The 27,699-nt window shown below is 38.2% G+C and overlaps 1 protein-coding gene across 9 annotated transcripts; it reads right to left on the reverse strand.

The window, feature by feature from the left end:
- Nucleotides 1-335: 335 nt before the first annotated feature.
- On the reverse strand, nt 336-26,847 carry ZMYM1 (zinc finger MYM-type containing 1). Of its 9 annotated transcripts, XM_047726077.1 has the most exons (10): nt 26,745-26,814; nt 25,607-25,665; nt 18,753-18,922; nt 17,527-17,599; nt 17,075-17,324; nt 9,679-9,853; nt 5,904-6,057; nt 3,823-3,960; nt 3,599-3,639; nt 336-3,058 (listed from the first exon to the last, which is right to left on the reverse strand). In XM_047726077.1, the coding sequence occupies exons 3-10, from the start codon at nt 18,846-18,848 to the stop codon at nt 758-760; spliced, it is 3,228 nt and encodes a 1,075-aa protein (XP_047582033.1). In that variant the 5' UTR covers nt 18,849-18,922; nt 25,607-25,665; nt 26,745-26,814; the 3' UTR covers nt 336-757. The 9 variants fall into 9 exon arrangements, with proteins under 9 accessions (XP_047582033.1, XP_047582037.1, XP_047582036.1 ...); XM_047726081.1 differs by lacking the exon at nt 25,607-25,665 and having other exon boundaries at nt 17,530-17,599; nt 26,745-26,847; XM_047726080.1 differs by lacking the exon at nt 25,607-25,665 and having other exon boundaries at nt 3,599-3,636; nt 26,745-26,847.
- Nucleotides 26,848-27,699: the final 852 nt, after the last annotated feature.

Below are 27,699 nucleotides of genomic sequence, written 5' to 3' on the forward strand. Positions count from 1 at the left end.
AATGCATAAATCTTCTGACCTAGTAATACTAATTAAAAATTTTATCTTACAGTAACTCACTCATGTGGAATCATGTACAAGGTTATTATTATTATTTAAGAAAGATTTTATTTATTTGACAAAGAGGGCACAAGCAGGGAGAGCGGCAGGCAGAGAGAAAAAGAGAAGTAGGCTACCCCCACCCCCCACCACTGAGCAGGAAGCCCAATGTGGGGCTCGATCCCAGGATCCTGGGTTCATGACCTGAGCCAAAGGCAGACGGTTAACTGACTGAGCCACCCAGGCTCCCCTGTACAAGGAGGTTATTAAATGCAGCATTATTTATAATAGCAAAATACTGGACAGAATTAAAGTGTTTATTGTTAGGGACTGCTCAAATATATTATGGTACGTTCATACAATGAAATTTTATGCAGTTGTAAAAAAAATCAAGAAACTCTATGCACGGGCATAGGACAATCTCAAAAATATGTTTAGTGGACAAGTTGAAGAACAGTGTGGACTACGGAGTACTATTTGTGAAAAATATCTCCAGGAGGATATTTGAGGAATAAACACTACAGGGAGGGGGAATGGGTACTGAAAAGGGGAAGGAGACTTTCCTCTTTTCAGTCTGTTTCCTGAATTTTGAATCAAGTGAATGTTACATGTTCTGATGAAAAAAAATCTTTTTCTTAGGAGATAAAATTTTGAAATAAAACAAATATTCCAGCAGAAATAACAAAATTCTTTTAGGTAAATTCAAACTAGCCAAGTGTTACGTTTCTTTCATCTGATGGATAAACTTTTCCACAATGCCATTGAGTCTTTCAGGTTCCATGAGTTTATTTACCAATTCCTGCTCAATAGCTATTAGGGCTAGACCGCTAAGCTTCTCTTGTCCCATGGTATGACATAAATATGTTTTAAGACGGGGCAGTGTAGAAAATGAATTTTCAGCATTTGAAGTAACTGGCCAAGACAAAGCAGTATATAATAACTTTGATATGCAAGGAATATTATTGTGAAGACCATGCTGGATAAACAAACAGCCAAGATTGATGAAGTTGATACGATCATAATCTATGACAAAATTAAGTTTTGCATATTGCCGATAAAATCTAAGTTCTGGGATGATGTCTGCATCAAGTTTATAAAATTCTTGGACATGTTTGGCTGTTGTTTCATTTAATGGTTCATTCCATTTAAATAACAGTTCTGAAATTTGCTTCATTTTGCAATAATCAAACTCTGAAAAACATAGCTTTAAATTATTTAATATAGTATCCAATCCTTGGTAATAAATATTAATTTTATATTGTTCTTCTGTTGAAGTAGGAAAAAACATACTATCTGAATTGCCAAGATCTACTGTTTTCTGAATTTTTCTCCTTTTCTGAAAAGAAGGTCTTTCAACTTCAAAACCTTTACTGGTTATTTTTTGACATATTTCCTCTGCTCCATCCCAGATAGTTTTGAAATAGGCATCATTTCTTTCAGATGATAAACATTCCAAAATTGCTTCTATTTTTGAAGACAATGAAAAAATATCTATGGTTTCACTTTGAAGCTCTTTGGAAAGAATTCCTGTAACACTTAACACTCGATAAAGAAATTTCAAACAAAAGACAAATTCAAATTTGGAAACCAGTATTAACATATCACTCAATTCATCAGCTAAACTTGTGTTTGAAGAATGGCTTGATACAACTTCCAATGTTTCAATAATCTCTGGAAGGCCCTCAATCACAGACAGTAATATATGGTCATGGACTGTCCAACATGATTGTGATGTATGTTTCTTGCATGTTTTGTTTTGACTTAGCTTAAAAATGTTTTGAAACTTTGCAGACATTTCCCCAGACATATGAATAGTGTTGAACAAAGAGTTGAGAGTATTTAGAGCACTTCGGAGTTCTTTCACTTCTTTACAAAACGTAATTACTGTTAAATCCAAAAAATGCGCATAACAATGTACGTACAAAGCTCTTGGCTCTTCTTTCTTGAATTCTGCTGCAATTTTATTAAACTGTCCTCTCAAATTAGTGGTACTATCATAGGCCTGGCCACATATCTTATTCAAATCAACTCCAATTTGCTGCAGGTAAGTTTTGATAGTCCCATGTAAGTCAGTCCCAGTCATCTCTTCAATATCTATGAAACCCAAGAATCTTTCTTTAATTAAGACAGCCTTTGACATTTTTTGTGGGTATCTTACACAAATCGAAAGCTGTTTTTTAGTGGCACTATCAGTTGTCTCATCACATATTATTGAAAAAGCTGAGGAGGCATTGATTTCATTCACAATATCTTGAAGCATTTCAGTCTTTATTATTTCAATAATATCATTTTGAATTTGTGTACTATTATAGAAGTCAACTTGTAAATTCGTAAGTCGAAATATTTCTTCTCCTTTATCTTTTGCTCTGATTTCTAACAGTTCTAAAAAATTGCCTTTATTCACAGATGAAATCGATTGGTCATTTCCTCTTAATGGTAAACACTGCTTCCCAAGAAATAAAATATTTTCAATTATAAGCCTTAGGTACTTTTTATTTCCTTCAATCTGTTTTGAATGAATAGATAAATTATCATTGACAGCTTCATCAAAAAATTGGTATTCCCTCCAATACTGCAATGACTTCAAATGCATCTCACTTTTTTCATGCTTTCTGAATTTTTCTAGAGTCTTTTTCCAATTAGAAATTCCTTGGGCTGTAAATGATTCTCCTCCACAATTAAAATTTTTTTGGCAGAACAACTGGCATGAGTAACAGAATGTCACATCCTTTTTAATATTGTTTTTCAAATGTTGGAAATTTGAACACCAAGATTTTTTAATGTTTCGTGACTTATCTTTAATTTTTTGTACTCTGGATGTAAATTTTGGGTGACATAGTCCTTCACTTATTTTCATAGGTTTCATATTGTATGAAGCATCTTGGTCTGACACTTGATCTTTTTGTACTTCTACACTGGAGTCAACCGTAGGCTGACTGGGTATTGATGAAGATGGTGAAAGGCTTGGCTGTTCAACACTACTAGTAGCAACACCACTACTTGATTCACTGGGTAAACTCTTAAAAATTTTAGGGAGAAAAAGAGAAAAGCATTTGTTTGAACAGTTTTCAAATGATTAAAAATATCATACATATCTATTCTAACAACACAATAAAATGAATGGGTGAGTTACAATATGAGCTCCACTAGGGGGAAACATTAACAATTATTTATAATATAAAGTTGCAATCTAGATTTAGCATTAAATGTTCTAAGAATCTTTTGGTATGTAATTGTAATAAAAATAATTTTTATTGCTCATGTGACCTAGAATATTGAAAAAGGTAATAAAGAACCCAGAGGAAAAACTGTGACTAATAATACTTCTGTTTAAATATTCTCATTAATAATTTGAAGTCAAACCTGACATTTGGGAAATTGAATGTGAATACCAAAAGATGTTTCTTGCTCAACTTTTTTGAGCTCTTGGATAAAAACAGGAATGAATATGCTCATATATATATATATGGATACACACACACACACACACATATATATATGCACAAAATATGCTTAAAAAAGAAAAGACAGTGTCAAAAATATTAAGGACAAAACTTACATCTACAATGACATTTGCTGTTACTGAAGATACTGTATCTGCTAAAATAAAAGAGTATCATCAATTCAAGATCTTATGTGCTGTAAAATATACGCTATAAAATAGCATCATAAACTACAATTGCTTATTTCATATCAGACAACAAAAACAACCTTAGAATATAGATAGATTCATCAAGGATGGGAAACAGTGTGTATGTCAAGTATCTTTCCTATCAATTTTACCTTGTAAGACATCAGAGTTCATGATGGGTAGGGAAACACGAGCATCTGCCAATGACACTATATTGCTTATAACTGGAGTTGTATCTTTCTTTGGAGAAAAGGTATCCATTGAGGCATCATGTACCATGGAAACATTTACTGAAAAAAATAAAAAGATTTCGCAAAACCAAGCAGAATCAATCAATCACAAAGCATTGTTTAAAACAAATGTCTTGGGGCACCTGGGTGGCTCAGTGGGTTAAAGCCGCTGCCTTCGGCTCAGGTCATGATCCCAGGGTCCTGGGATCGAGCCCCACATCGGGCTCTCTGCTCAGCGGGGAGCCTGCTTCCTTTCCTTTCACTCTGCCTGCCTCTCTGCCTACTTGTGATCTGTCTGTCAAATAAATAAATAAAATCTTAAAAAAAAACCAAAACAACAAAAAAAACCAAATGTTTCAACAAATAGTGCAAAAATCTAATAGCCTGGGGCACCTGGGTGGCTCAGTGGGTTAAGTGTCTGCCTTCAGCTTGAGTCACGATCCTGGGGTTCTGGGACTGACCCCACATCTGGCTCCCTACTTGGTGGGGAGCCTGCTTCTCCCTCTCCCTCTGCTGCTCCCCCTATTTGTACACACCCTCTTTCTTGGTCAAATAAGTAAATAAACAAAATCTTAAAATCTAATAGCTTTAGGTATTGCTGGATATTGGAGTACGGCTTAAGGATGGCCAGGTTCTTTACGATAACACATTAATAACCTTAGACTGGTAACTTATATTTTCCATTTTTTAACCTATTTTACCTTTGCATACAAGTTCTCAGAAATTACCCACAAAGAAAGAGATTCCTTTAGAATTTCCCAATGGAAAAAAAAAAAAAAAGAAAAAAAAAAAAGAATTTCCCAATGGGTATCATTTTTCATCATTTAAAAGAAGATTTTATTTTTTGTTTTTAAAGCAATCTCTATACCCAACACGGGTCTCAAACTCATAACCCCAAGATTGAGAGTTGCTCACTACGACTGAGCCAGCCAGGCACCCTAATGGGTATCATTTCTAACTCCTTCAAGATGCATAACCCTCAACAAGAATGGAGCTAGACTAGTGTCTAAGCTAGTACTGCAAAGATTTCTATAATGAGCCAGTTTACAATGTACAAGCCCATGGCATCATTTACTTTAAGTAAATAGGACCAATGGTCCTATATGAGGCTCTTTGATGGAATACAAAGTTGGCCTTGGGTTACTTGTGCTTTTCTTTTTTTTTTTTTTTTTTTAATATTTTATTTATTTATTTGAGGGAGAGGCAGTGTGAGAGAGCATGAGTGAGGAGAAGGTCAGAGGGAGAAGCAGACTCCCCGTGGAGCTGGGAGCCCGATGTGGGACTCGATCCCGGGACTCCGGGATCATGACCTGAGCCGAAAGCAGTCGTCCAACCAACTGAGCCACCCAGGCGTCCCACTTGTGCTTTTCTATTAGTGAACTTCCAAGTATTTCCAACTAGTTCTATTTCCTGTAAAAATGTGGCTAGTAACCTTGTTTTTACAAACCAGGGCTAAGCACAAAATTCTGTATTTTAACACAAAAATCTTTATTAAATAAATATTAAATCTCTGGTTGTGAAGTAGGCTTCCTTTTATATAAACTACTGGAGGGGCGCCTGGGTGGCTCAGTCGTTAAGCATCTGCCTTTGGCTCAGGTCATGATCCCAGGGTCCTGGGATCAGGTTCTCTGCTTGGTGGGAAGCCTGCTTCTCCCTCTCCCACTCTCCCTGCAGTGTTCCCTTCTCTTGCTGTGTCTCTCTGTCAAATAAATAAATGAAATCTTAAAAACAAAACAAAACAAAAAACAAAACAAAAAACTACTGGAAAACTTTTTAAAATGTAGGCTCCTTGCCCAATGTGGGGCTTGAACTCATGATCCTGAGATTAAGAGTTACATGCTCATGCCAGCCAGGCACGCCTGGAAAACATTTTTTTGCAATGAATTTTACATTGTTTTGACTCTTAAGTCAGTTTAATTTCAAGATGAATCAAGGTTATAAAGGAAAGCAGTAATATTCTTCAACATTTTCTAAACCTCTGATAACTGCTAAACAAGTATTACCTGTAGATGATTCCATCTTAGTTTTATTGTAAGCAGAGAAACAATTAATAGAACAAAAAAGGTCTGTCTTCCCCAAGTCACTGGTGGTCTCAATCATTTCATCTGAGGGCTTCAATGATTTGCAAGGAACAGATGTAAGTGTTTTGGTTGGTTTCTGTTTAGAGATTAAAGTAATATTCATTTTCCTGGTATATGACATATATTATTAACAAACAAAAATATACTCATCATTACTGCTCTTAGTTATAACATGAAAAGTGATGATAATAAAGCCACATTTTTATACTTTCTTAAAAACCAGAAAAAAATAATGAGCACTGGGTATTATATGCAACTGATCAATCACTAAACTCCACCCTTAAACTAATAATACCCTAATATGTTAACTAACTTGAGTTAAAAAGAAGAGAAAAAAAAGGCACTACAGATCACAGTGACAAAAATGAAAGAAACAGAGTCAATAAATCACTATTTGTGTTATTTACCAGATATATATTAGTAGCTGCAGTAATATATAAGCAAGCAATGAAGAAAGAGGTCACAGAATATGTTCATCACTCCAGGCAATCAAAGCCAACTGGATAAATAAACGAAAGTCTTACAATCATATCTCTTTCCTCAATTCCACTTTGAATATTAATTCAGGAAAGCCTTCCATTGGTACTGAGGAGGAGCCAGAAAACAGCTGTGGGAATCACTGTTTTTCTAGGCGAACCTCATGGTAAAAATTACAAGCATATTGTAAGAAAGTAGCATATAAGCAGTAAAATACATAGAATATACTGCATTCAGGGGGCGCCTGGGTGGCTCAGTGGGTTAAAGCTTCTGCCTTAGGCTCAGGTCATGATCCTGGAGTGCTGGGATCGAGCCCCACATCGGACTCTCTGCTCAGCGGGGAGCCTGCTTCCTCCTCTCTCTGCCTGTCTCTCTGCCTACTTGTGATCTCTGTCAAATAAATAAATAAAATCTTAAAAAAAAATTCTTTCAGCTTAAAAAAAAAAGAATATAGTGCATTCAGGAAACAGTAAGTGTTCAAAGGTAAATGATAAATGATATAAACTGTGAGACGTACATCTATTGTTTCTACTGAAAACAGGAACCATCATTCCTGGAATTAAGGCAATGGTGAACAAGAACTGCTTTTGGGGGCATAAGTACAAGGACAAATGAAAATATCTTATGCAGGGGCTACTAGGTGGCTCAGTCTGTTAAGTGTCTGCCTTCAGCTCAGGTCATGATCCCAATGTCCTAGGATTGAGTCCCACATCAGGGTCCCTGCTCAGCAGGGAGTCGGCTTCTCCCTCTGTCGTGCCCCCATTCTCTTTCTCAAATAAATAAATGCTCAAAAAAAAAAAAAAAAAAACAGATTTTCTTCTGTGAAAAACAGGGTATCGGCAAAGGAACAATGAAACAAAAAACAGAGCATAACTGAAAATTCTTTTATACTTTACTAGTATGACTTTTTATATTTTGAGAAGTCCTAGGGGGTCTGGGTGGCTCAGCTGGTTAAGCATCTGCCTTCGGCTCAGGTCATGATCCCAGAGTTCTGGGATCGAGTCTCACATGAGGCTCCCTGCTCAGCAGACAGTCTGCTTCTCCCTCTCCCTCTGCCCTTTCCCCTCCACTCATGCTGTCTCTCACTTTCTCTAATAAATAAAATCTTAAAAAAAAAAAAAAAAAAAAAAGATGTGGCTTACAAATGACCTATTTGAGTTGTTCAGACTTGATGAGAATCCTATCTCCAACTGCATGTTTTAAGGAAGAATTTATGGAGTAAAAAAAGGGTCTCAAAGCATCATCTGAACAAGTAAGACAACTTCAACCCTACCTCATGAAAGGGGCTCAGACCATTAACTGCATTAATCTCATTTATTTTATTTTAAATATTTTATTTATTTTTCAGAGAGAGCACAAAGTAGGGGGAGTGGCATGTGGAAAGGGAGAAGCAGACTCCCTTCTGAGCAGGGAGTTTGATGTGGGCCTCGATCCCAGGATTCTGGGATCATGACCTGAGCTGAAGGCAGATGCTCAACTGACTGAGCCACCCAGGCGTCCCTGCATTAATTTCATTTAGTCCACCAAAGCAGGACCCAGCTTCTCTGCTCTCAGAACCTCCCACCCCAGGCTCTCCTATCAGAAATAGGGGATTATTTCTCATTTAGAAAAGCATGTGACAGGGACGCCTGGGTGGCTCAGTTGGTTAAGCAGCTGCCTTCGGCTCAGGTCATGATCCCAGCGTCCTGGAATCGAGTCCCGCATCGGGCTCCTTGCTCGTCAGGGAGCCTGCTTCTCCCTCTGCCTCTGCCTGCCATTCTGTCTGCCTGTGCTCGCTCTCTCTCCCTCTCTCTCTGACAAATAAATAAAAATAAAAAAAAAAAAATCTTAAAAAAAAAAAATTTAGAAAAGCATGACATTCTGGGTTCATTTTAACCTTGCTTAGGTATAAGAAAACATAGAATTAAAAACACTTTGTGGTTGAGTCTTACTGATCAGTAGGCCATTATTTCTACTACATATATACATTTTTAGATTTATTTATTTATTTATTTGACAGACACACACACACACACACACACACAAACACACACTCAGTGAGAGAGGGAGCACAAGCAGGGTGAGCGGGAGAGGGAGAAGCAGGCCTCCCGCAGAGCAGGAAGCCTGATGTGGGGCTCGATCCCAAGACTCTGGGATCATGACTTGAGCTGAAGGCAGATGCTTAAGGACTGAGCCACCCAGGCGCCCCCCTGCTATCTTTATTTGCAGTTTATAAACAACCTTTTATGTGCTTGGCTTTTCTTGAAGGCCAGATCATCCTGAGATTCTTGAGGAAAATCTCCATACAGCATTTACCATGAATTGTTATGTAAGAGAAACTGTCAGAAGTCTTTTATTTAATCTTCTTCACTATCCTATCAACTGAAACTATTCCCAATGGTACTAAAATCTAATCCCCACATTTTCCTAAAGTGGGACCATCCACAAGTGAACTAATGGAAGAGACTCAGTCTTGGATGTTTCATTTGAGTCCCATGTAGTCAAATTCAAATGGAGTGGTTCTTTTTTTTTCTTCTTCTTTTTTTAAAGATTCTTATTTATTTGACAGAGACAGTTAGAGAGGAAACACAAGCAGGGGGAGTGGGAGAGGGAAAAGCAGGCCTCCCGCTGAGCAGGAGGCTAGATCCCAGAACCCTGGGATCATGAGCTGAGCTGAAGGCAGCCATCTAACGACTGAGCCACTCAGGTGCCCCAAATGGAGTGGTTCTTACTTCATGCAACATATATTCCTATCTGCTTATATGCTAGAATACTCGGAGCTATTTTTTTTTTCACTATTTTACTTACTTATTTGAGAGAGTGAGTCTGCGACTGCGTTGGGTGGGCAAGGGAGAGGGACAAGCAACTCTGCACTGAGCAGAGTGGGATTCATGTGCGGCTTGATCTCATGACATGAGCTGAAATCAAGGGTCAGATGTTTAACTGACTGAACCACCCAGGCACCCCACTCTTTGAACTATTAGAGTAATGGGACTGTCCTTTCATCTGAAGCATATGAACTGGGCTAGAGACAGTTTAACAGGAAACCCCACAGTTCTCAAGACAGACCGTGATGAGGTTGTTGGAGTGAAACCGAAAACAGGCATTACTACAGACAGTGTTTCACATACTGGTATTTCACTTCATATTGAATCTAGGATTTAAAAAAATTCAGTAAAAACTCTAATATTTAAGCAAAATAATCAGAATCCCTAAAAGTTAAAAAAAAAATGCAACTTACAACAATAGTCTTCTGACACATGCTGCACTTGGTTAAAACGCTATTAGTGCATATTGTAACAAATGCTTTTCTTTTTTCTTCATATGATGAAAGACAAGATTGGCTGCAAAAATTCTTGCTAGAGGTATTATCTTCTAGCTGAACACTGATCACATCCTTTAAATTTAAGATGTCTCTAAAAAGAAAAACAAGGGTACCATTAAACACTTTTATAAGTTAAAGCACTCCTTCAAGTAACCCTCTCCCATTTCATCCACCTTTAGACTGTGCAACAGCACTGACATCAGCCTTGAAATAAGAAAACCTGAATTTGGCATTTAGTTCCAGGACTTACATTACATAATGATGGGTGAGTCATGTATACGCCCAAATGTTGATTCCCTCATCTATAAAGTAAGGGTTATAAAACACAACTGATAGCCGTTTTGAGGATTACCTAGTTTATATTAGTGCTAGTGGTAATAGAATGATGATGAGAAATCACATATTCATACCTGACCAACTCTGTAATCTGCAAGACAGAGGATATCATAATATGGTCTGAAAAACTCCAGGGATCCTCCAGATACTTTTAGAGGGGTCCACCAGAACAAAATTATTTTGTTAAAATATTATTTGTCCAAAAAAAAAAAAATGCCTTTTTCCCTATGTTAACATTTCAACTGATGGTGCAAAATCAACCCCAGGCTGCTGCAATTCCACTCCTGGATATGTACCCCAAAGAACTGAAGATAAGTACTCAAAAAAGTATAAATACACTATTTCAAACAGCTAACATATAGGGACCCTGGGCTGGGTCAGTTGGTAAAGCACATAACTCTTGATCTCAGGTTTTTGAGTTCAAGCCCCACACTGATTCTGGAGCTTACTTTAAAAAAAAAAAAGGGGGGCGCCTGGGTGGCTTAGCGGGTTGAGGCCTCTGCCTTCAGCTCAGGTCATGATCTCAGGGTCCTGGGATCAAGCCCCACATCGGGCTCTCTGCTCAGCAGGGAGCCTGCTTCCCTTCCTCTCTCTGCCTGCCTCTCTGCCTGCCTGTGATCTCTGTCAAATAAATAAATAAAATCTTTAAAAAAAACAAAAAACAAAAAAAAAAACAACTAAAAGATGGAAACAACCCAAATGTTCACCAATGAATGAATGGATAAACAAACTGTGCTATATCCATACAATGGAATACTACTTAGCTACAAAAAAGGGAATGAAGTGCTGCTCTACATAATACATATAAACCTCAGATAAACCTTGAAAACATTATGCTAAAAGATGGACACAAAAGGTTGTATGCTGTAGGATTCCATTAATATGAAATATCCAGAATAGATAAATCCATAAATAGAATGCAGATTGGTGGTTACCAGGGGCTAGAGAGAGAGGAGACCTCTGGGGAGAAATTGCCTACTGGATACACTGGAGTAACAGAAATGTTCTTAACTAGACACTGTGAGTGTACTACTACTGATGTGGCTTTTTGTTATGTGAATTTCACCTCAATACATTGGAAGAAAAAAAAATGATGCTGGGTCAAATGCCAGAGCCTTAGCACAAATTAAGGCAGTTGAACCAAAATGTCCTATTATGTGTTACTCAATGCCACACATTTGCTGTAAAAATCATTTACTTTATTAAACTTCATTCTTGACAACCTCTTTTTAGTATTTTGTGTGATATGGGACACAAGCATTAAGTAATTCTCTTGCACACTAAAGTGTGATGGTTGTCTCAACGTAAATCTCACGTGGGAATGTTAAGAATTACAACTTGAGCTAGCTACTTTTTTTCACGGAATACATTTTTACTTGAAAGAACAAACTATTATCCAGAGTGGGTAGCTGGCAAATATTTTCTCAAAAATTGAAGTAACATTGTTACTTCAAGATAAACAACTGGCAGTATTCATTGCCAATGATAAAAGTTGAGCTTTTGTTGAACACCAGAATTTAGGAATATTTGCCATTTCCAAGTTGATTGCTTCCCAATAGTTAAGCTTTCCTGATAAGATTAGTGGTGATTTTCTGGTGTGTGTTTATTTTAACAAATGTGATTTTTAAAATATTGTATAAAGAAATATGCCAACATGGGCGCCTGGGTGGCTCAGTTGGTTGAGTGTCTGCCTTCAGCTCAGGTCATGATCCCAGGGTCCTGGGATCAAGCCCTGTATCAGGCTCTCTGCTCAGCGAGGAGCCTGCTTCCTCCTCTGCTTATGTTCATGCGCTCCCTCTCTCTCGGTCTCTCTCTCTCTTCTCTAATAAAATCTTAAAAAAAAAAAAAAAAGAAAAAAGAAATATGCCAACATTTGGAAGATCTACATAACTCAGTGAACCAGTATTTTCCAAATTATGATAGCATGTAACAAAAATCATTCATTCATGGGTTAAAAAAAAACATTCAAAATAGAAAAGACTGATGTATTTTAACCTAACAGTACAAAAAAATTCATGGTTTCAATTTTCACGTTGTAACTAACCTTTAAGTACCACCTGTTTTCTGGTAGAGTATCAGAGAACCCACAAAATCTAAATGGCTACTGAAAAACACTCTTCCCTTTTCCAAATACATATTTGTAGTACCAGATTTTTTTCACACTTCAGCCAAAACAACATTTTCCAATAAACTGAACACAGAGGCAGATGTGAAAACCTAGTCAGACACTGAAGTGGTTTGCAAAACTGGTAAAATAATGCTTAATGTATAGGCTATTTTTCATTAAAAATATTTATGTTAATAAGCACTGAGTTATTTTTTTTTTTTTAAGATTTTATTTATTTGACAGAGATCATAAGTAGGCAGAGAGGCGGGCAGAGAGAGAGGAGGAAGCAGGCTTCTCGCCGAGCAGAGAGCCTGATGTGGGGCTCAATCCCAGGACCCCGGGATCATGACCTGAGCTGAAGGCAGAGGCTTTAACCCACTGAGCCACCCAGGTATCCCTGAGTTATTAAGTGAGTTAATAATTAGCTTAAAAATTTCTCAGTTTTAATTTCTAACATAGTATATATTGGTAGTTAGAACCTACTACTACATCAACTAAAGCTCGCTGGCTCTTCAAAAATTTCTGAGAGTGTAAAGGGGTCCAGAGACCAGAAATGTTTGAGAACTGCCATATCTGGCTACTCAGAATATCAATCTTGCAGGATAATAGTTTTCCAGATGAAATATTCCTAAAATCAACACTATTTTAACATTTCAACACTTACAAATTTTCGGTGTATTATGATTTTCCTCCTTCTTAAATAGACGGTACCAAAGATAACAGGTTCATTTCATTATCATGAATCAATTGTTTACTGGTTTAAAATATAGCTCTAAAAGCAGTATCTGAGGGCACCTGGATGGCTCAGTTGGTTGGGCAACTGCCTTCTGCTCAGGTCATGATCCCAGAGTCCTGGGATCGAGTCCCACATAGGACTCCCTGCTTGGCAGGGAGTCTGCTTCTCCTGCTGACCTCTCTCCTCTCATGCGCTCGCTCTCTCTCTCTCAAATTAAAAAAAAAAAAAATTTAAAAGCAGTATCTGAATTGTGCTACCCTTGTACTTCATTTGACAAAAATTTTTCTAGGATTCACTGTGTACCAGCTAGTGTTTAGGCATGGGGAATATAAAGATGAGTATGATCTGGTTCCGAATCTCAAGAGGTTCATAGTCTAGGGGCGCCTGGGTGGCTCAGTCAGTTAGGTGTCTGCCTTTGGCTCAGGTCATGATCCTCGGGTCCTGGGATTAAGCCCTGCATCCAGCTCCCTGCTTGGCAGAGAGCCTGCTTCTCCCTCTCCCTCCGCCCTTCCCCCTGCTCCTTCTCCCTCTCAAATAAACAAAGAAAATCTTAAAAGAAAAAAAAAGGTTCATAGTCTAACTGGGACAATATCAATTCTTTCCTTAAAAACATTAATTTTATGATTAATGCTGTGGGAAATATGAACACTACTAAAACACAAATCATGGAACAATGACTCTGAGTGGGTGGGGGAGTTAGTGAGAGGAGAGGAAAAATGGTGCGGCAACAGACAAGAGGTAAAGATATTTCAGGAAGACCTTTAAAACAGAAAAAAATTAGCAGATGGAAAGGGAGATAGAAGAAATTGCATCGGCAGAAGCATGGAAGTCTGAAAATACTTACTGATATTTACTGCTACCAGTATACTAGATTCCTGGTTTCTAATCTATGGAGTCATTACAAATAAAAAACTAAAAAATGAATTTTCTTAATAGTGCCTAAAATTAGCTTAAACAAACTCTAAGCACAGGACTGAACAACTTTCCTACATGTAAGTGTTATATAGTCTTAGTGCACCAGGATATTCTGAACTCTGTTGATAGCGATCAGAATCTCTGGATTCAGAACCTATTCAACTAGGATACTAAAGTGCAGAAATGACACTTCTTAAATACATTGCTCTCAAAAGAGGTCTTATCTTTCCAACATGATTTAAAAATGCCATTTCAAAGATAACTTTTATTTGGTTCATGAAACAGAATAAATACCGCATTAACTGAAAACAGATTTTAAATCATTGCTATGAAAGAAACCTCAATGCTAACTGATAATTAGCTAAAATCCTGAGAACTATGGCAGCACCTAGGTGGCTCAGTTGTTGGGTGTCTGCTTTCAGCTCGGGTCATGATCCCAGGATCCTGGGATCGAACCCCGAATTGGGCTCCCTCCTCGGTGGGAGGCCTGCTTCTCTCTCTCCTACTCCCCCTGCTTGTGTTCCCTCTCTTGTTGTGTCTCTGTCAAATAAGTAAATAAAATCTTAAAAAAAAAAAAAAAATTCTTGGGGCGTCTGGGTGGCTCAGTGGGTTAAGCCTCTGCCTTCGGCTCAGGTCATGATCCCAGGGTTCTGGGATCAGGCTCCGCATCGGGCTCTCCGCTCAGCGAAGAGCCTGCTTCCCCACTCTCTCTCTGCCTACTTGTGATCTCTATCTGTCAAATAAATAAATAAAAATCTTAAAAAAAAAAATCTTGAAAACTATGTATTAATACAAGATGCTAATAAATATGGAAGAAAAAAATTTTCTAAAAAAGCAGCACAGGGGGACGCCTGGGTGGCTCAGTTGGTTAAGCAGCTGCCTTCGGCTCAGGTCATGATCCCAGCGTCCTGGGATCGAGTCCCGCATCGGGCTCCTTGCTCAGCAGGGAGCCTGCTTCTCCCTATGCCTCTGCCTGCCATTCTGTCTGCCTGTGCTTGCTCTCTCTCCCTCTCTCTCTGACAAATAAAATCTTAAAAAAAAAAAAAAAAAAAAAAAAAAAAAGCAGCACAGGTTACTTTGAACAATGGATGGCCTCTCCCAGCCTAAGCATTAGTACCAACTTTCTACCAACCTATACAATGGTATTTTGTATCCAAAAAATTTGTATTCCAAAGGAAGTAAAACCTTTTTCATTATTTTTGCTCATATTGGATTTCTCCATCTTAGAAAATGACTTACACACTATATCTTTCCTGTTTCAGCCTTTTCAATCTGTCTGGGAGATCTGGTGAAGATGGATAATGGGTAAACTCCAAACACAGTAACATGATACCTTAACTTCTCAGGACCTCAGTTTCCTCAAAACCAAAAGAAAATGTTTGGACTGGATGATCTCTAAGGTCCCTTCCAGTTTTATGATTCTGCAGAGAAAGAAAGCAGACCGAAGAGAGTGCTTTATAGCCCTTAGCAAAAAGGAAAAAAGACATAGTATTGAAAGGTTGAAAAAACACAAGAGAAAGGTTGAGTTTCAGGTAGTAAGACTCAAAGCAAAGGATAATACCCAACGCAGCAGCCAAACAAAGAGCTGAAGCAACCAATAAAAAGGGTTTGTGAGTTTGTTAAGAGAATAACAGTGATAATTAACATTTATTGAGGTCTTATTATATGCCAGTATTGTTCTGATCACTTGAATCTATTATTTAATGCTCATAATTCTTATGTGCATTTAATAAAACAAATGGGAATACTAAGAAGTTCTCAATGTTTGACTTTAGCATATAGATGTATCATCTGGGAACAAATGCAATCTGATTCGGTAGGCCTGGGTAAGGCCTGAGATTCTGTATTTTTATTTAATAAGCTCCCAAGTGATATTGATACAGCTCCTATTAGTTGCATAATATAAACGTAAATGGAGGAAGCAAGATTTAAATTATGGGAATCTGATTCCAAAATAAGATATATGAAAGGAATTTATTATATTACAAACAAAACCAGTGGCTTATGTGTTTTTTGTTCTGAAATAAAAATATTTAAAATTTAGCATTAGCATTTAATGAGTACTTAACAAACCAGAATTATACTATAATAGAAGTCTCAAAGCACACTGATCCTTTATACATCTCAGGGTAGAGTTCGAAGTTTTTTTGTGTGTGTTTTTTTAAAGATTTTATTCATTTGAGAGCCAGAGAGCAGGAATGGGGTGGTGGAAGCAGAGGGAGAAGGACAAGCAGGCTCCCTGTGGAGCAGGCAGCCTGATGCAGGGCTCGATCCCAGGATCCCAAGATCATTACCTGAGTCGAAAGCAGACGCTTAACAACTGAGCCACCCAGGCACCCCTCAAAGTCTTGGAGATTTTCCACTAATTCATTATAAAGTTACTACTACTTCCTATATAATATATATATCTCTGTCAAATAAATAACTATATATATATATAAACACACACACACACACACATATATAGTTAGCAATACAAACCCCAACAGTAGCTCACTGAAATCTTGAAAAAAATTAATCCTTCCCTGTTTACCTATGACTACTCAATTTTGCAAAAGAATCAAATAACTTCATTTACCATTATGAGAAACATTATTTTATAATATTATACCCTGGCTACTTTATACCTTGGAAGATCCAAATTATTCTATGATTAATGTGATAGTGGTTTGCACCCTATACTGTTAAATGATAAAATAAAAAGAGTATATAATAATCCCATTTATAGAGAATTTCAAATGAAAAGAGTAGGAAAGTCAGTTTTTTATATTTAAAGCTGCAGAGAAACAGAACTCCTTATGTTTTAATTTCCGCAAATCTCTCAACAAAAAAAGTATGTCTGAAGAATCTAACAGAGGAACTGAAAGCAGAAGCAGCTTCCTTTCACTAAGCCAAGGTGATACTTCTTCAGAAAAATGAAAATAGGGGCGTCTGGGTAGCTCAGATGATTAAGCATCTGCCTTTGGTTCAGGTCATGATCCTAGGATCCTGGGATCAAGCCCCACATCGGGCTCCCTGTTCGGCGGGGAGCCTGCTTCTCGTTCTCCCTCTGCTGTTCCCCCTGCTTGTGCTCTCTCACTCTCTCTGTCAAATAACTAAAATCTTAAAAGAAAAAAAAAGTTAAGAAAAGAAAAAATGAAAATGTAGACAGTTACAACCAAGACTCTGATCAAAATCTATGTAGGGAAGTAAAAGGGACATAATTTAGAATTATATACTTTGAGCAGTTTGAACAAGTTCTCCTGGGAAGAGCTGGTGAATTGGCAGATGAAATGTATTCAGTGATGCACAGCGTGGAGCAGAAAAGCTGAGTAGACCCTTTCCTCTGATAAGCAGTTTGCCCCTTCTGAAGAATTTTTTTACAACCACAACAGGAAACCTGAATAGCTGTGGTTGAAACTGAAGGAAGCATTTTATTCATGCCAGATGATGTCAGGGAAAGCTGAATGCCTGTCGTCAACTGTGGAGCTATAAACACAAAACAGGAAGGAAAAAAATTAGTATTTATGTAAAATTAAGTATGCATTCTTTTATTTTTCTTTTAGAGGTTACTTCTGGACTTCAAACTCCAAAGACACAATGCACTATTCAAAGACATTCTAAAAAGGCAGAATAAACTGGCTATTACATTGGTTAGAATAAATATGATTAATTTAAGTAATTCTATTACCACTGTCTGAAAATGTAGTGTTTATTTTCAGTTCATTCTCCTGAGTTTTAGGCTGCTGGGCTTGACAATACTCCTAAAAAAAAAAAAAAAGAAAGAAAGAAAGGAAGAAAGAAAATAATGACTTCAATGTGCATAAAACAACTAGTTATTCTATAGAAAATAATAATAAATTATGTTTAAAGTTTGTGCAGTGAATTGTATAACTGAACTGAACCACAGGTGAGCACTCCCCTTTTGGTGCCCTTTGGCTGACACATTATATTCTATACATTATATATATTATATTCTATCATATCTAGATGTGATTTCAGTAATTTTTGTTCATGTAGTCTTTCCGTAAGCTACCACAAATAGAGGAGACACTCTCAATAGTGACACCTATTTTACCTCCTTAGTTCTAATCAATGACAGCTAACGGTCTTCATAAAGACCTTAAACACAAAAGTTGTTGGAGAGGACTGAATAAGTCTTAGAGAGGACTTTTCAGAGCAGCAGTCACTCTAAACATGATCTATGTGTTTCAATGTTCATAGATTTGAAGAAGCAACCAATACTTCCTAGATGGACAACATTCTCCAGTGTCACCAACTCAATGGGAGTCCTATCCTTACTTAATACTGATTTACTTTAGGCTATTTCTAAACAGAATACCAGAAATAAATTAAAGTTGAATTTACTTTTTGTTTCCTTAGAAATTTCAGCTAGTTCATATATAAACATTTTAAGGAAATGTGGCATTACATACAGAACATTAACAGCTTGAGTCAGTCTATCATTTACAGGTTCTTTAGCATATAGTACATCTAAAGAAGTTTATGAATAAACATGGAACTGATTTGGGCAAAATAATTACAAAGAAAAAAATTCTAAGAATTCATAATGTACTAAGTAGAGCCAGGAGCATAACAACATTTAATTAGTTATTCATATTGTTTCAAGTTAAGAAAAATGAAAACAAAAATATGTTAACCTTGGCTAGGCCCATAATATCCTAAGCAATCCTTTTATTAATCCAAAACCCAATTCCAAACATCCATTTTTTGCTCAGATCATATTCTTCCATATAGTTGTGATGGCACTTCACGCCATATACCCTGCATTATTTGACCAGCTGCTTAGGGGAAGATAAAGATTGTGGGTTTTCAGCCAGTAAACCAGCATCTGCATAACTGAAATGCATACTTAAATGCTGCTCTACAAAAAAGAAAATAAAGTAGGATATTTACCTGAGCATTTTCAGGTTCCGTCTTAATTTCATCTAGCTGTCCCAGTTGTGGTGTCCCCACTTTGTCACATTTACCATCTATTGGTGATTCTTTCATCTTGGTGTTTGATGCAAAAGAATCCTCCTGTTCCAAACTAATGAATTTCTTCTTGGGGAATAGTATCTAGGTTCCTAAAATATGAATTGATGGGAGAGTCTGATTTTAAAATTAGTCCTTTTAAATATGGTTAACTTCTGAAAGCAGAAAGGGTCTGCTTGGACTCAAGGTTCCTTCACAGTGCAACACTGGCTTTGTTCCCTTCATCCATTACTCCCCAACATAGCTTTGTTATATAATTCTTTGGTAGACCGATCTACACGCTTTCTTCTGGGACTAGTTTTCTCCACTTCTATTCTCCCAGGCCTGCCTAGAGCATAAGCTCACCAAACACACAAGTTTACTTTTAACTTAAATAGTCTTAGAAAACATAGTCTTCTATCCAAGGTTAATCCAAATACCTGTGCTCACTACCTCTCCTCTGCCACTGCCCTCTTACAGAGCCGATTATTATTTATATGCTCTTCAACTCCTCTTTCCCTCCTTATTGGTACTTCACATATAAATACTCAAATACATTCAAGGATCCAACTTTTAAAGCTACTGCCTTCTCTCTGGCCACTCCCTTCCCTCACCCTTGAACCTCTGTCTCCTTGAATCCTATGATTCCAAGGCCTATTTCTCCTCCTATCTCTTTGCCAGTCTTCTTCTCAAATATTTATTTCACCTGCTTCTAAAATACTTGTGTTCTGGGGTGCCTGGGTGGCTTAGTTAGTCTTAGTTAAGTATTTTCCTTCGGCTCAGGTCATGATCCTGGGGTCCTGGGATAGAGCTCTGACTCGAGCTCTCTGTTCTACTTCTCCACCACCCCCAGCTTGCGCTCTCTCTCAAATAAATAAATCTTAAAAAAAATAAAAATATTTGTGTTCCTCCAAAGCACAATTCCACAGGACTCTTTCTCACTTGTTCCTTGGGCATAACCTTGGATTCAACCATCATTTATAGGCTGATTTCCCCCTATATTTCTAAGCTCCAGCCCATATACCTAATTGCCTACTAAGTATCTCCACTCGGATGCTCCACAGGTCCCTCAAATTCAAGAGACTTAAAACTATATTCTTATAAAATCCCAAAGCCTGCTTTACACGTTTCCTTTCTTGGTAAAATCAACTATCCTATATACCCAATCTCCCAAACCAAAAAACTAGGGGTAATCCTAAGTTCCTCTTCCCTTAAAGTTCCTACATCTCATCACCAAAGTGGGTCAATATAAACGTTCTAAATATGTTTTGAATCTATTTTCCATTTATACCTCATGCCTGCCCCTCCTCCCCCATTAATGGATTCCTTTTTGGTAACTATATAAGATAGTTAAAATCCAAAAATCAAAATAAAGAAGATTGCTGCACATTCAGGCTTAAAAAATAATTCCATTTTATAGCTTTTGAGGAACTACAAGTGACTTTTTTTTTTTTTTTTAAGATTTTTATTTATTTGAGAGAGAGCCTGTGTGTGCACAAGCAGGTGGGAGGAACAGAGGTAGAGGGAGAAGTAGCTCTCCTGCTGAGCAGGGAGCTGAGCTGAGCTGAGCTGGGCTTGATCTAGGACCCTGAGATCATGACCTAAGTCAAAGGCAGACGCTTAACCATCTGAGCCACCCAGGTGCCTCCTTCAACGGCCTTTTGATTGCTCAGCCCCAATGCCCCTATTTCCAGGGCAGACTGGTTCCCTCCGTCTTCTTTTCTCTCATCTTTGGTCCTTTCCCCACTCTTCTGGTAGCTTTTACTGAAAGTACCTATTCTAGAGCAGAAAACTGAATGAGTAAGCGCAATAAAAGCTCTATGGCCTCTGCCCAGCCCATGTGAGCATTACACACAACCAGCAAAGCAAAACTCACAGGAAATTAACTACTAGACTGTCATTCACCTGAAAGAAAATATGCAAGTCTAAAAATCAATAAAACAAAGCATCTATGAGCTTTTGCATCTTGGAGTCCCTTCAAATATGTCAGTTATCACACCAATAGGCAAATAATGGAAAACACCTTGAAAGTGTAATTAATTAATCTAAAATATGTTTCTGAAGAAGGGAAAACAGTAAATAACATTTCTTTAGCTATCAGAAAAAACAAAAAGAGCAAAAAACATGTATGAAATACAAATTCAGTACTTCTTTTTCCAACAAGATGCACATTAGAGTAAAATAAGCCCTAGAAACCTTTTTTATTTTTTTATTTTTAAAGATTTTATTTATTTGACAGAGATCACAAGTAGGCAGAGAGGCAGGCAGAGAGAGAGAGAGAGAGAGAGAGAGAGAGAGAGGAGGAAGCAGGCTCCCCACTGAGCAGAGAGCCGATGTGGGACTCAATCCCAGGACTCTGAGACCATGACCTGAGCTGAAGGCAGAAGCTTAACCCACTGAGCCACCCAGATCCCCCATTTTTTTTTTTTTTTTTAAGATTTTATTTTGGGTGTACCTGGTTGGCTCAGTTGGAGAAGCATGAGTGGGGTTTGAACTCATGACCCTAAGATCAAGAGTCGCATGCTCCTCCAACTGAGCCAGGTAGGTGCTCTGAAACCTTCTTTAATATAATCTATCACTAGTCTTACCTGGGGATAAACCATGTATGTCGCAGAGTAGTAATAGTCCTAGGATAAATGTGGCACATGTTCCTGCTAGTTAATACCACTTGGTAATAACCAATTAAAACATTTTAATTTAAACTGAAGAGGATTATATCATGAAGCAGAAAACCAAATTCACATTTTTAAAAAAGATTTTATTTATTTATTTATTTGACAGAGAGAGAGAGAGAGAGAGCGCGCGCACAAGCAGGGGGAGAGGCAGGGAGAGGGAGAAGCAGGCTCCCTGCTCAGTCGGTTAAGTGTCTGTCTAGGGCTCAGGTCATGATCTCAGGGTCCTCGGATTGAGTCCCACATTGTTCAGCAGGGAGCCTGCTTTTCCTCTGCCTGCTGTGGCTACTGCTTAAGCTCTCAATGTCTCTCTCTCTCTGACAAATAAAGTCTTAAAAAAAAAAAAAAAAAGACTAGTTAAGTCTAGGGGTGCCTGGTTGGCTCAGTCCAGTCGCCAGAGCACAAAACACCTGATCTCAGGGGTCATAAGTTCAAGCCCTATATTGGGTGTACAGATAACTTAAAAAAAAAAAAAAAAAAGAGAGAGAGAGAGATGATAAATCCAGGCACAACAGATAAATTAACAGGCTTTACCCCTGAACACACCTGACAGGACAGAGTAGAGGAAAAAGGCCAAGCAGAAAACAGCAGCACACTTAGCTAAGGAGATGGGAGTTCTGGTGGCCAAAGCATGAAAGACAGGAACAAAGGTTCCACAAAGCAGAACCAAGGAGAAACAAGTCTCCTAATTTGCATACAAATATCCTCCTCCTCCACTTACTAGCTGACTTCCAAATGTACATCTATAGAGTGTGACACTAAAAAATCTATCAGAAAACAGCAAGTTGAGTCTAAAGAACTGAAGAGATTTTAGGAGCTTTGCAGAGCTAGTAACAAAGTTGAAATTTAAGTCCAGCAAAGGTAGAGGGGATTTGGTAAAGATCTGGACTTGCAGTTGAGACTCTAGGGGACCACTCCCTAGAAGAAAGGGCAAACCAAAATAAATCAGCCCTAAAAAGGGGTAACACTAACCCTCAAAAGGATCAATATAATCTGTTGAGGGGGGGAATATATATATATATATATAGTCGGTTAGACCTGACTGCCTACAGGAAAACAGCCCTCTCTGGAGGAAGTGCACCTAGAGTCTTTAAATTTTTTCATGCGTAATACAATAAAAATTTATGGGTACATCTCAACAAAAAACCCCAAATAAGACTGACTGAAAACCAATGAAAAGAAAAGAAAAAAGATAAAAGAACAGACATATAGGTAACTCATATTGGTATTACCATGCTAGGACATTTGAGAAAATAGAGAAAAAGATGGAGAAGTTTAGGAGAGTCCTGGAATAATTAAAAAAAAAAAAAAAAAAAAAAGTCATGGAAATTTGAAAATTGTAAAATAAAATTCGGAAATTATGAATAAATACATTTTATATCAATAGTATAAAGTAGTTCAGATTGATACATAAAAGGATAAAAATATTTATATATTTATATATATATATAAATATTTATAAATATAAATATGCGGAACAAGGCTGAAAGGTCTAACACAGATGTAAATAGAGTCTCAGAATAAGAGATGTAAATAGAGTCTCAGAATAGGAGAAAACAGACACTCCAACAGAAGCAATATTTGAAGAACTGTTGGCTAGACAATTTCCCCAAAATGAAGAAAAATATCAAACCACACAAATTCAAGAAGTTCTATGCATAACAAATAAGGTAAATATAAAAGGGAAACACAACTACCCACATCATAGTCACACTCGTGAAAACTAAAGTTAAAAAAAAAAATCTTAAAAGCAGCTGAAGAAAAAAGACTTAACATACAGGAGAACAAAAATTAGAAAAAAGACTGTTCTCTTCTCAGAAACAATGAAGGCCAGAAGTCAATGGAGTATCTTTAAGGAGCTGGAGGGAGGGGTGTGGAAACCTACTTAAAATTCTCTAGTCAGTAAAAATATCCTTCAAATATAAAGGTGAAGGGGTGTCTGGGTGTCTCAGCCAGTTAAGGGTCTGCCTCTGGCTCAGGTCATGATCCAGGGTCCTGCGATGAGCCCCACATCTGGCTCCCTGCTCCACGGAGAGTCTGCTTCTCCTTCTCCCTCTGCCTGCCACTCTGCCTACTTGTGCTCTTTCTGTCAAATAAATAAATACAATCTAAAAAAAAAAAAAAAGGTGAAATCAGGAGATTTTCAGGTAAATGAAAATGAGAATTTATCACAAACAAACCTATACTGTAGAAATGCTAAAGAATATTCTTTAAGTTAAAGTGAAATACTCAATGGAAATCTGGTATAAAAACTGGAAAGGGAGAAGTAAACAAACTGCTTTTATTTGTAGAGAGCATGATGGTGTACACAGAAAACCCTAAGGAATATCTTCTCCCCACCCAGTAAAATAATCGAATAAGTGAACTTAGAAGGATCACAGGATAATACAACATCAACATTTAAAAACTTCATCTCACCACTTCACCGTTGTTCTAGAGGTTCTAGTCAGGTTAATAATGCAAAAAAAGAAAAGAAACCTTGAAAAGGAAGAAATAAAACTGTCATTATTTATAGATGACATGTTGTAAACATTTAAAATCCAAAAGGATCTCCAAGTAATTACTGCAATTATTAAGTGAATTTAGGAAGGTCAATATTAAAAAATCATTTTTTTACTAGGACAATTAAATAAAGCTGAGCTCCCCTGCTAGAACCTCCAAACAAGCTCTCAAGGTCCATTTATTTTTATTTTTATTTATTTTTTTAAAGATTTTATTTATTTATTTGACAGAGAGAGATCACAAGTAGGCAGAGAGGCAGGCAGAGAGAGGGGGGGAAGCAGGCTCCCCGCCAAGCAGAGTACCCGATACAGGGCTCGATCCCACGACCCTGGGATCATGACCTGAGCCGAAGGCAGAGGCTTTAACCCACTGGAGCCACCCAGGCACCTCTATTTTTATTTTTTAAGAAGATTTTATTTTTTAAGAAGATTTTATTTCTGGGGTGTCTGGGTGGCTCAGTGGGTTAAGCCCCTGCTTTTAGCTCTGGTCGTGGTCTCAAGCCCCACATGGGGCTCTCTGTTCAGCAGGCAGCCTGCTTCCCCCTCTCCCTCTGCCTACCTGTGATCTCTCTATGTGTCAAATAAATAAAATCTAAAAAAAATTTTTTTAAAAAGGAAGATTTTATTTCTTCATTTCTCAGAGAGAGAGATTGATTGAGCAAATGAGTGCACAAGCAGGGAGAGCAGCAGACAGTGAAGCAAGCTCCCCACCGAGCAGGGAGCGGGATGTGGGACTTGATCCCAGGACCCCGGGATCATGACCTGAGCCTGGCCTTAGGCAGAGGCACTTATCCGACTGAACTACACAGGTGTCCCCCAAAGTAAAAACTTTATAACAATGATTTCTAAAGCATCACAAAATATCAAATATATGAAGACATCTCATGAAATATGTCCAGATCTCTACACTAAAAACAAAACAGTGCTGAGAGAAATCAAGGAAGATATAAATAACATAGCATGCTCTTTGACTTAATATTGTTAAATGAGTTTTCCCCAAAATTGAACTACAGATCAAAATCTCAGTTTTTGCGGAATTTGCAAAGTGATTCTAATGTATATGGAACGTATACAAAACCTAGAATAGCTAAAACAACCTCAAAAAAGAAAGTTGGAGGACTTTTCTATAAAGCTACAGTAATTAGTATAGTGTGGTAATGGTTACAAGAAAAATAAAGGGACCAATGTGTCCACAAGCTGATACACTCTTTTTACTTCTTTGCATTACAGCCACTTCCTCATTACACTTTGCAAAAATACGTTTTATACCACTTGTGTTCTGCAAGCTTTTACTGGTTTGACAGAAAGACTGGAGGCACAAGATTAAGTGCTTTTCAAACCAAATTAAAACCTCCACGCTTAATTCTACAGGCAGTGGGGAGCCACTATATATGAAGCGCCTACATACTACAATCAGAGGGATAATCAGGATGTCCCAACACTCTGTAATACTCTGTTAGCACAGGATAATTGTAACAATATAAACATATGCAAGGTAAAAAGCAGAAATGAGGGAAGAGAAAATGGTCACAGTCTTCTAGAAGATAAAATCTGAGCTAGGTTTTAAAGGGCCTACAAAGCAATGATGAAAGGATATTCCAGGTTGGAGAGAGAGCATGCTTACCCTTGTAAATCAGTAGCTTTTGCGGTTCAGCAAACGTTTCATTCGTGTTTTTTAATTTACTTTAAAAACAATGAAATCATGAGATAAACAGTTAACTGTGTCATAGACCAAATGTTAATTATTTTAGAGACGTCCAAAGCATTAATTTGTGCTGTATTAACACTGACTTTCAGAAAACAGCTTTTCCTGCCACCCAGGTGAATGCAGTTCAATTCTCTATACCCGCGTCACTGATGAGGAAGGTTACAGCTTTTCACCTGTCCTTTTTGGATTCTGACCTGTATATGTTCACTCACGCGGAGGCAAATTCTCTATTTTGGCAAGGGCATCTACTCCCTTAACGCTGTTGCCTCAGCCCGAGAGTTACATGGCAAACTACTGAGTCCTGATACTGCCAGGGCTAAATGTAATACAGTTCTTGTTATAAATTTTAAAGGCTTCTCGTGTTGTGTATTTGCCATGAAGAATACTAGTTACCGTCAGGTGTTATCAGTGGTTCAGCTCTTACTGAAACCGCACCTGAGAAAGCTGGAAGGTACCGTTTGCAAACACTAGTCCATGCAAACCAAGATACTATCAATCCTGGGCACTAAAGCAATATACTGAAATAAAGCGATAAATTAATCCCAATTCAAGTCAATCCCAACTTCAAGTCCGAATTTATCGAGTCAAACTTTTGTACTATCTAATCTTTTAGCTGAGATTCCGTGTACACATCTAACTGGAAAAGGACCTCCATGATTTTCTTTAAAGTTGTTTGTAAAAACAGTACTGCTTAATGAAGGAGAACTACACGTATGACCAGGTGAATGTTTTAAGAAGAGGCCGCGGATAAAGACCAAAGGCTTGAACTCCCAGTAACGGCTCAGGGGCAGCAGGCGGCATGAAACGCTGGAGACGCGGGGCACGGATCCCCCGACTCTGAGCACACGGTTAAAGGAGACGGCAACCACGCAATCCTGGGGCCTGACCCCGAGCTCCCGACCCTCACATGGCAGAATCCGCCCTCAGGGACCCATCTTTAGGACCCCGGCCCGACCAGACGCTTCATCCTCCCTCCGAGAGGCGAAACTTTCTGCCCCTTTCCGGTAAGGCACAGGAATGAATACCGACACTACGGCCGCTTAAGGGGGCTTACTAATTTCTCTCAGAGACGCTGGCCACACGAGGATTCTCAAAGGAACTTCGACGCCAAACGGTCACGCAGGCCCCGCCCCTTTCCCGCCGTGCTCTGCGGCCGAGCATGCGCATTGCAGCGCAGCGCCGCTGATCGGGGGTGGGCGGGAGGAGAGACCCGCGTTCCCTTAGCTACAGAGGGCGGGGGAGAGCTCGTGGTGCTGCCCGGGGTCTGATCTTTGAAGTCATCTTGGTTGGCTCCAAATTTGGACCCTTGAAGGCTAGGGCAACGTCGGGATGAACTCAGAGTTGAGGCGGGGCCGTTGGATTTACTGGATTCGATGGGTTAATTGGCAATTTATGTAAATCCCAATTTCTTCATCCCCCCCCTTTCTTTTTTTAAAAAAGATTTTATTTATTTGGCAGAGTGAGAACAGGACAGCAAGAGGGAACACAAGCAGGGGGAGTGGGAGAAGGAGAAGCAGCTTTCCTGTTGAGCAGAGCCCAAAGCAGGGCTCCATCCCAGCACCCTGGGATCATGACCTGAGTTGAAGGCAGACGCTTAAGGACTGGGCCACCCAGGCGCCCCAATTTCCTCATCCTTGAAACAGGATTTATTAGAGTGCCTTTGCCATAGGCATGTGAAGATTGGAAAGGCAATGCTGGTAAAGTTCCAGGTACGCAGTAAATTCCCAGTAAAAGGAATTATCTGCAGTGATATTGAGGGAGTTCAGGCCTTTTCTATTTTGGGGCCCTCTTTTATATTAAAAAAAAAAATCCCAAAAGAGTGTGCAAAAATCATGGTTTATTTTAAATGCCACTTAACACTTTCAACACCTAAAAAAGTATAGGATCAAATAATTGTGCTATTCCTAAAATCATAATAGGATTATAGAAGATATGTAGAGTTGAATGATGAATTTATCACAATCTTGTCTTTAACCATACTTTTTGAGATATTATCAAGTCTGTGCCCA

This window comes from Lutra lutra, chromosome 4 (genome assembly GCF_902655055.1).
Source record: "Lutra lutra chromosome 4, mLutLut1.2, whole genome shotgun sequence".
In the NCBI taxonomy this organism is placed as follows: domain Eukaryota; kingdom Metazoa; phylum Chordata; class Mammalia; order Carnivora; family Mustelidae; genus Lutra; species Lutra lutra.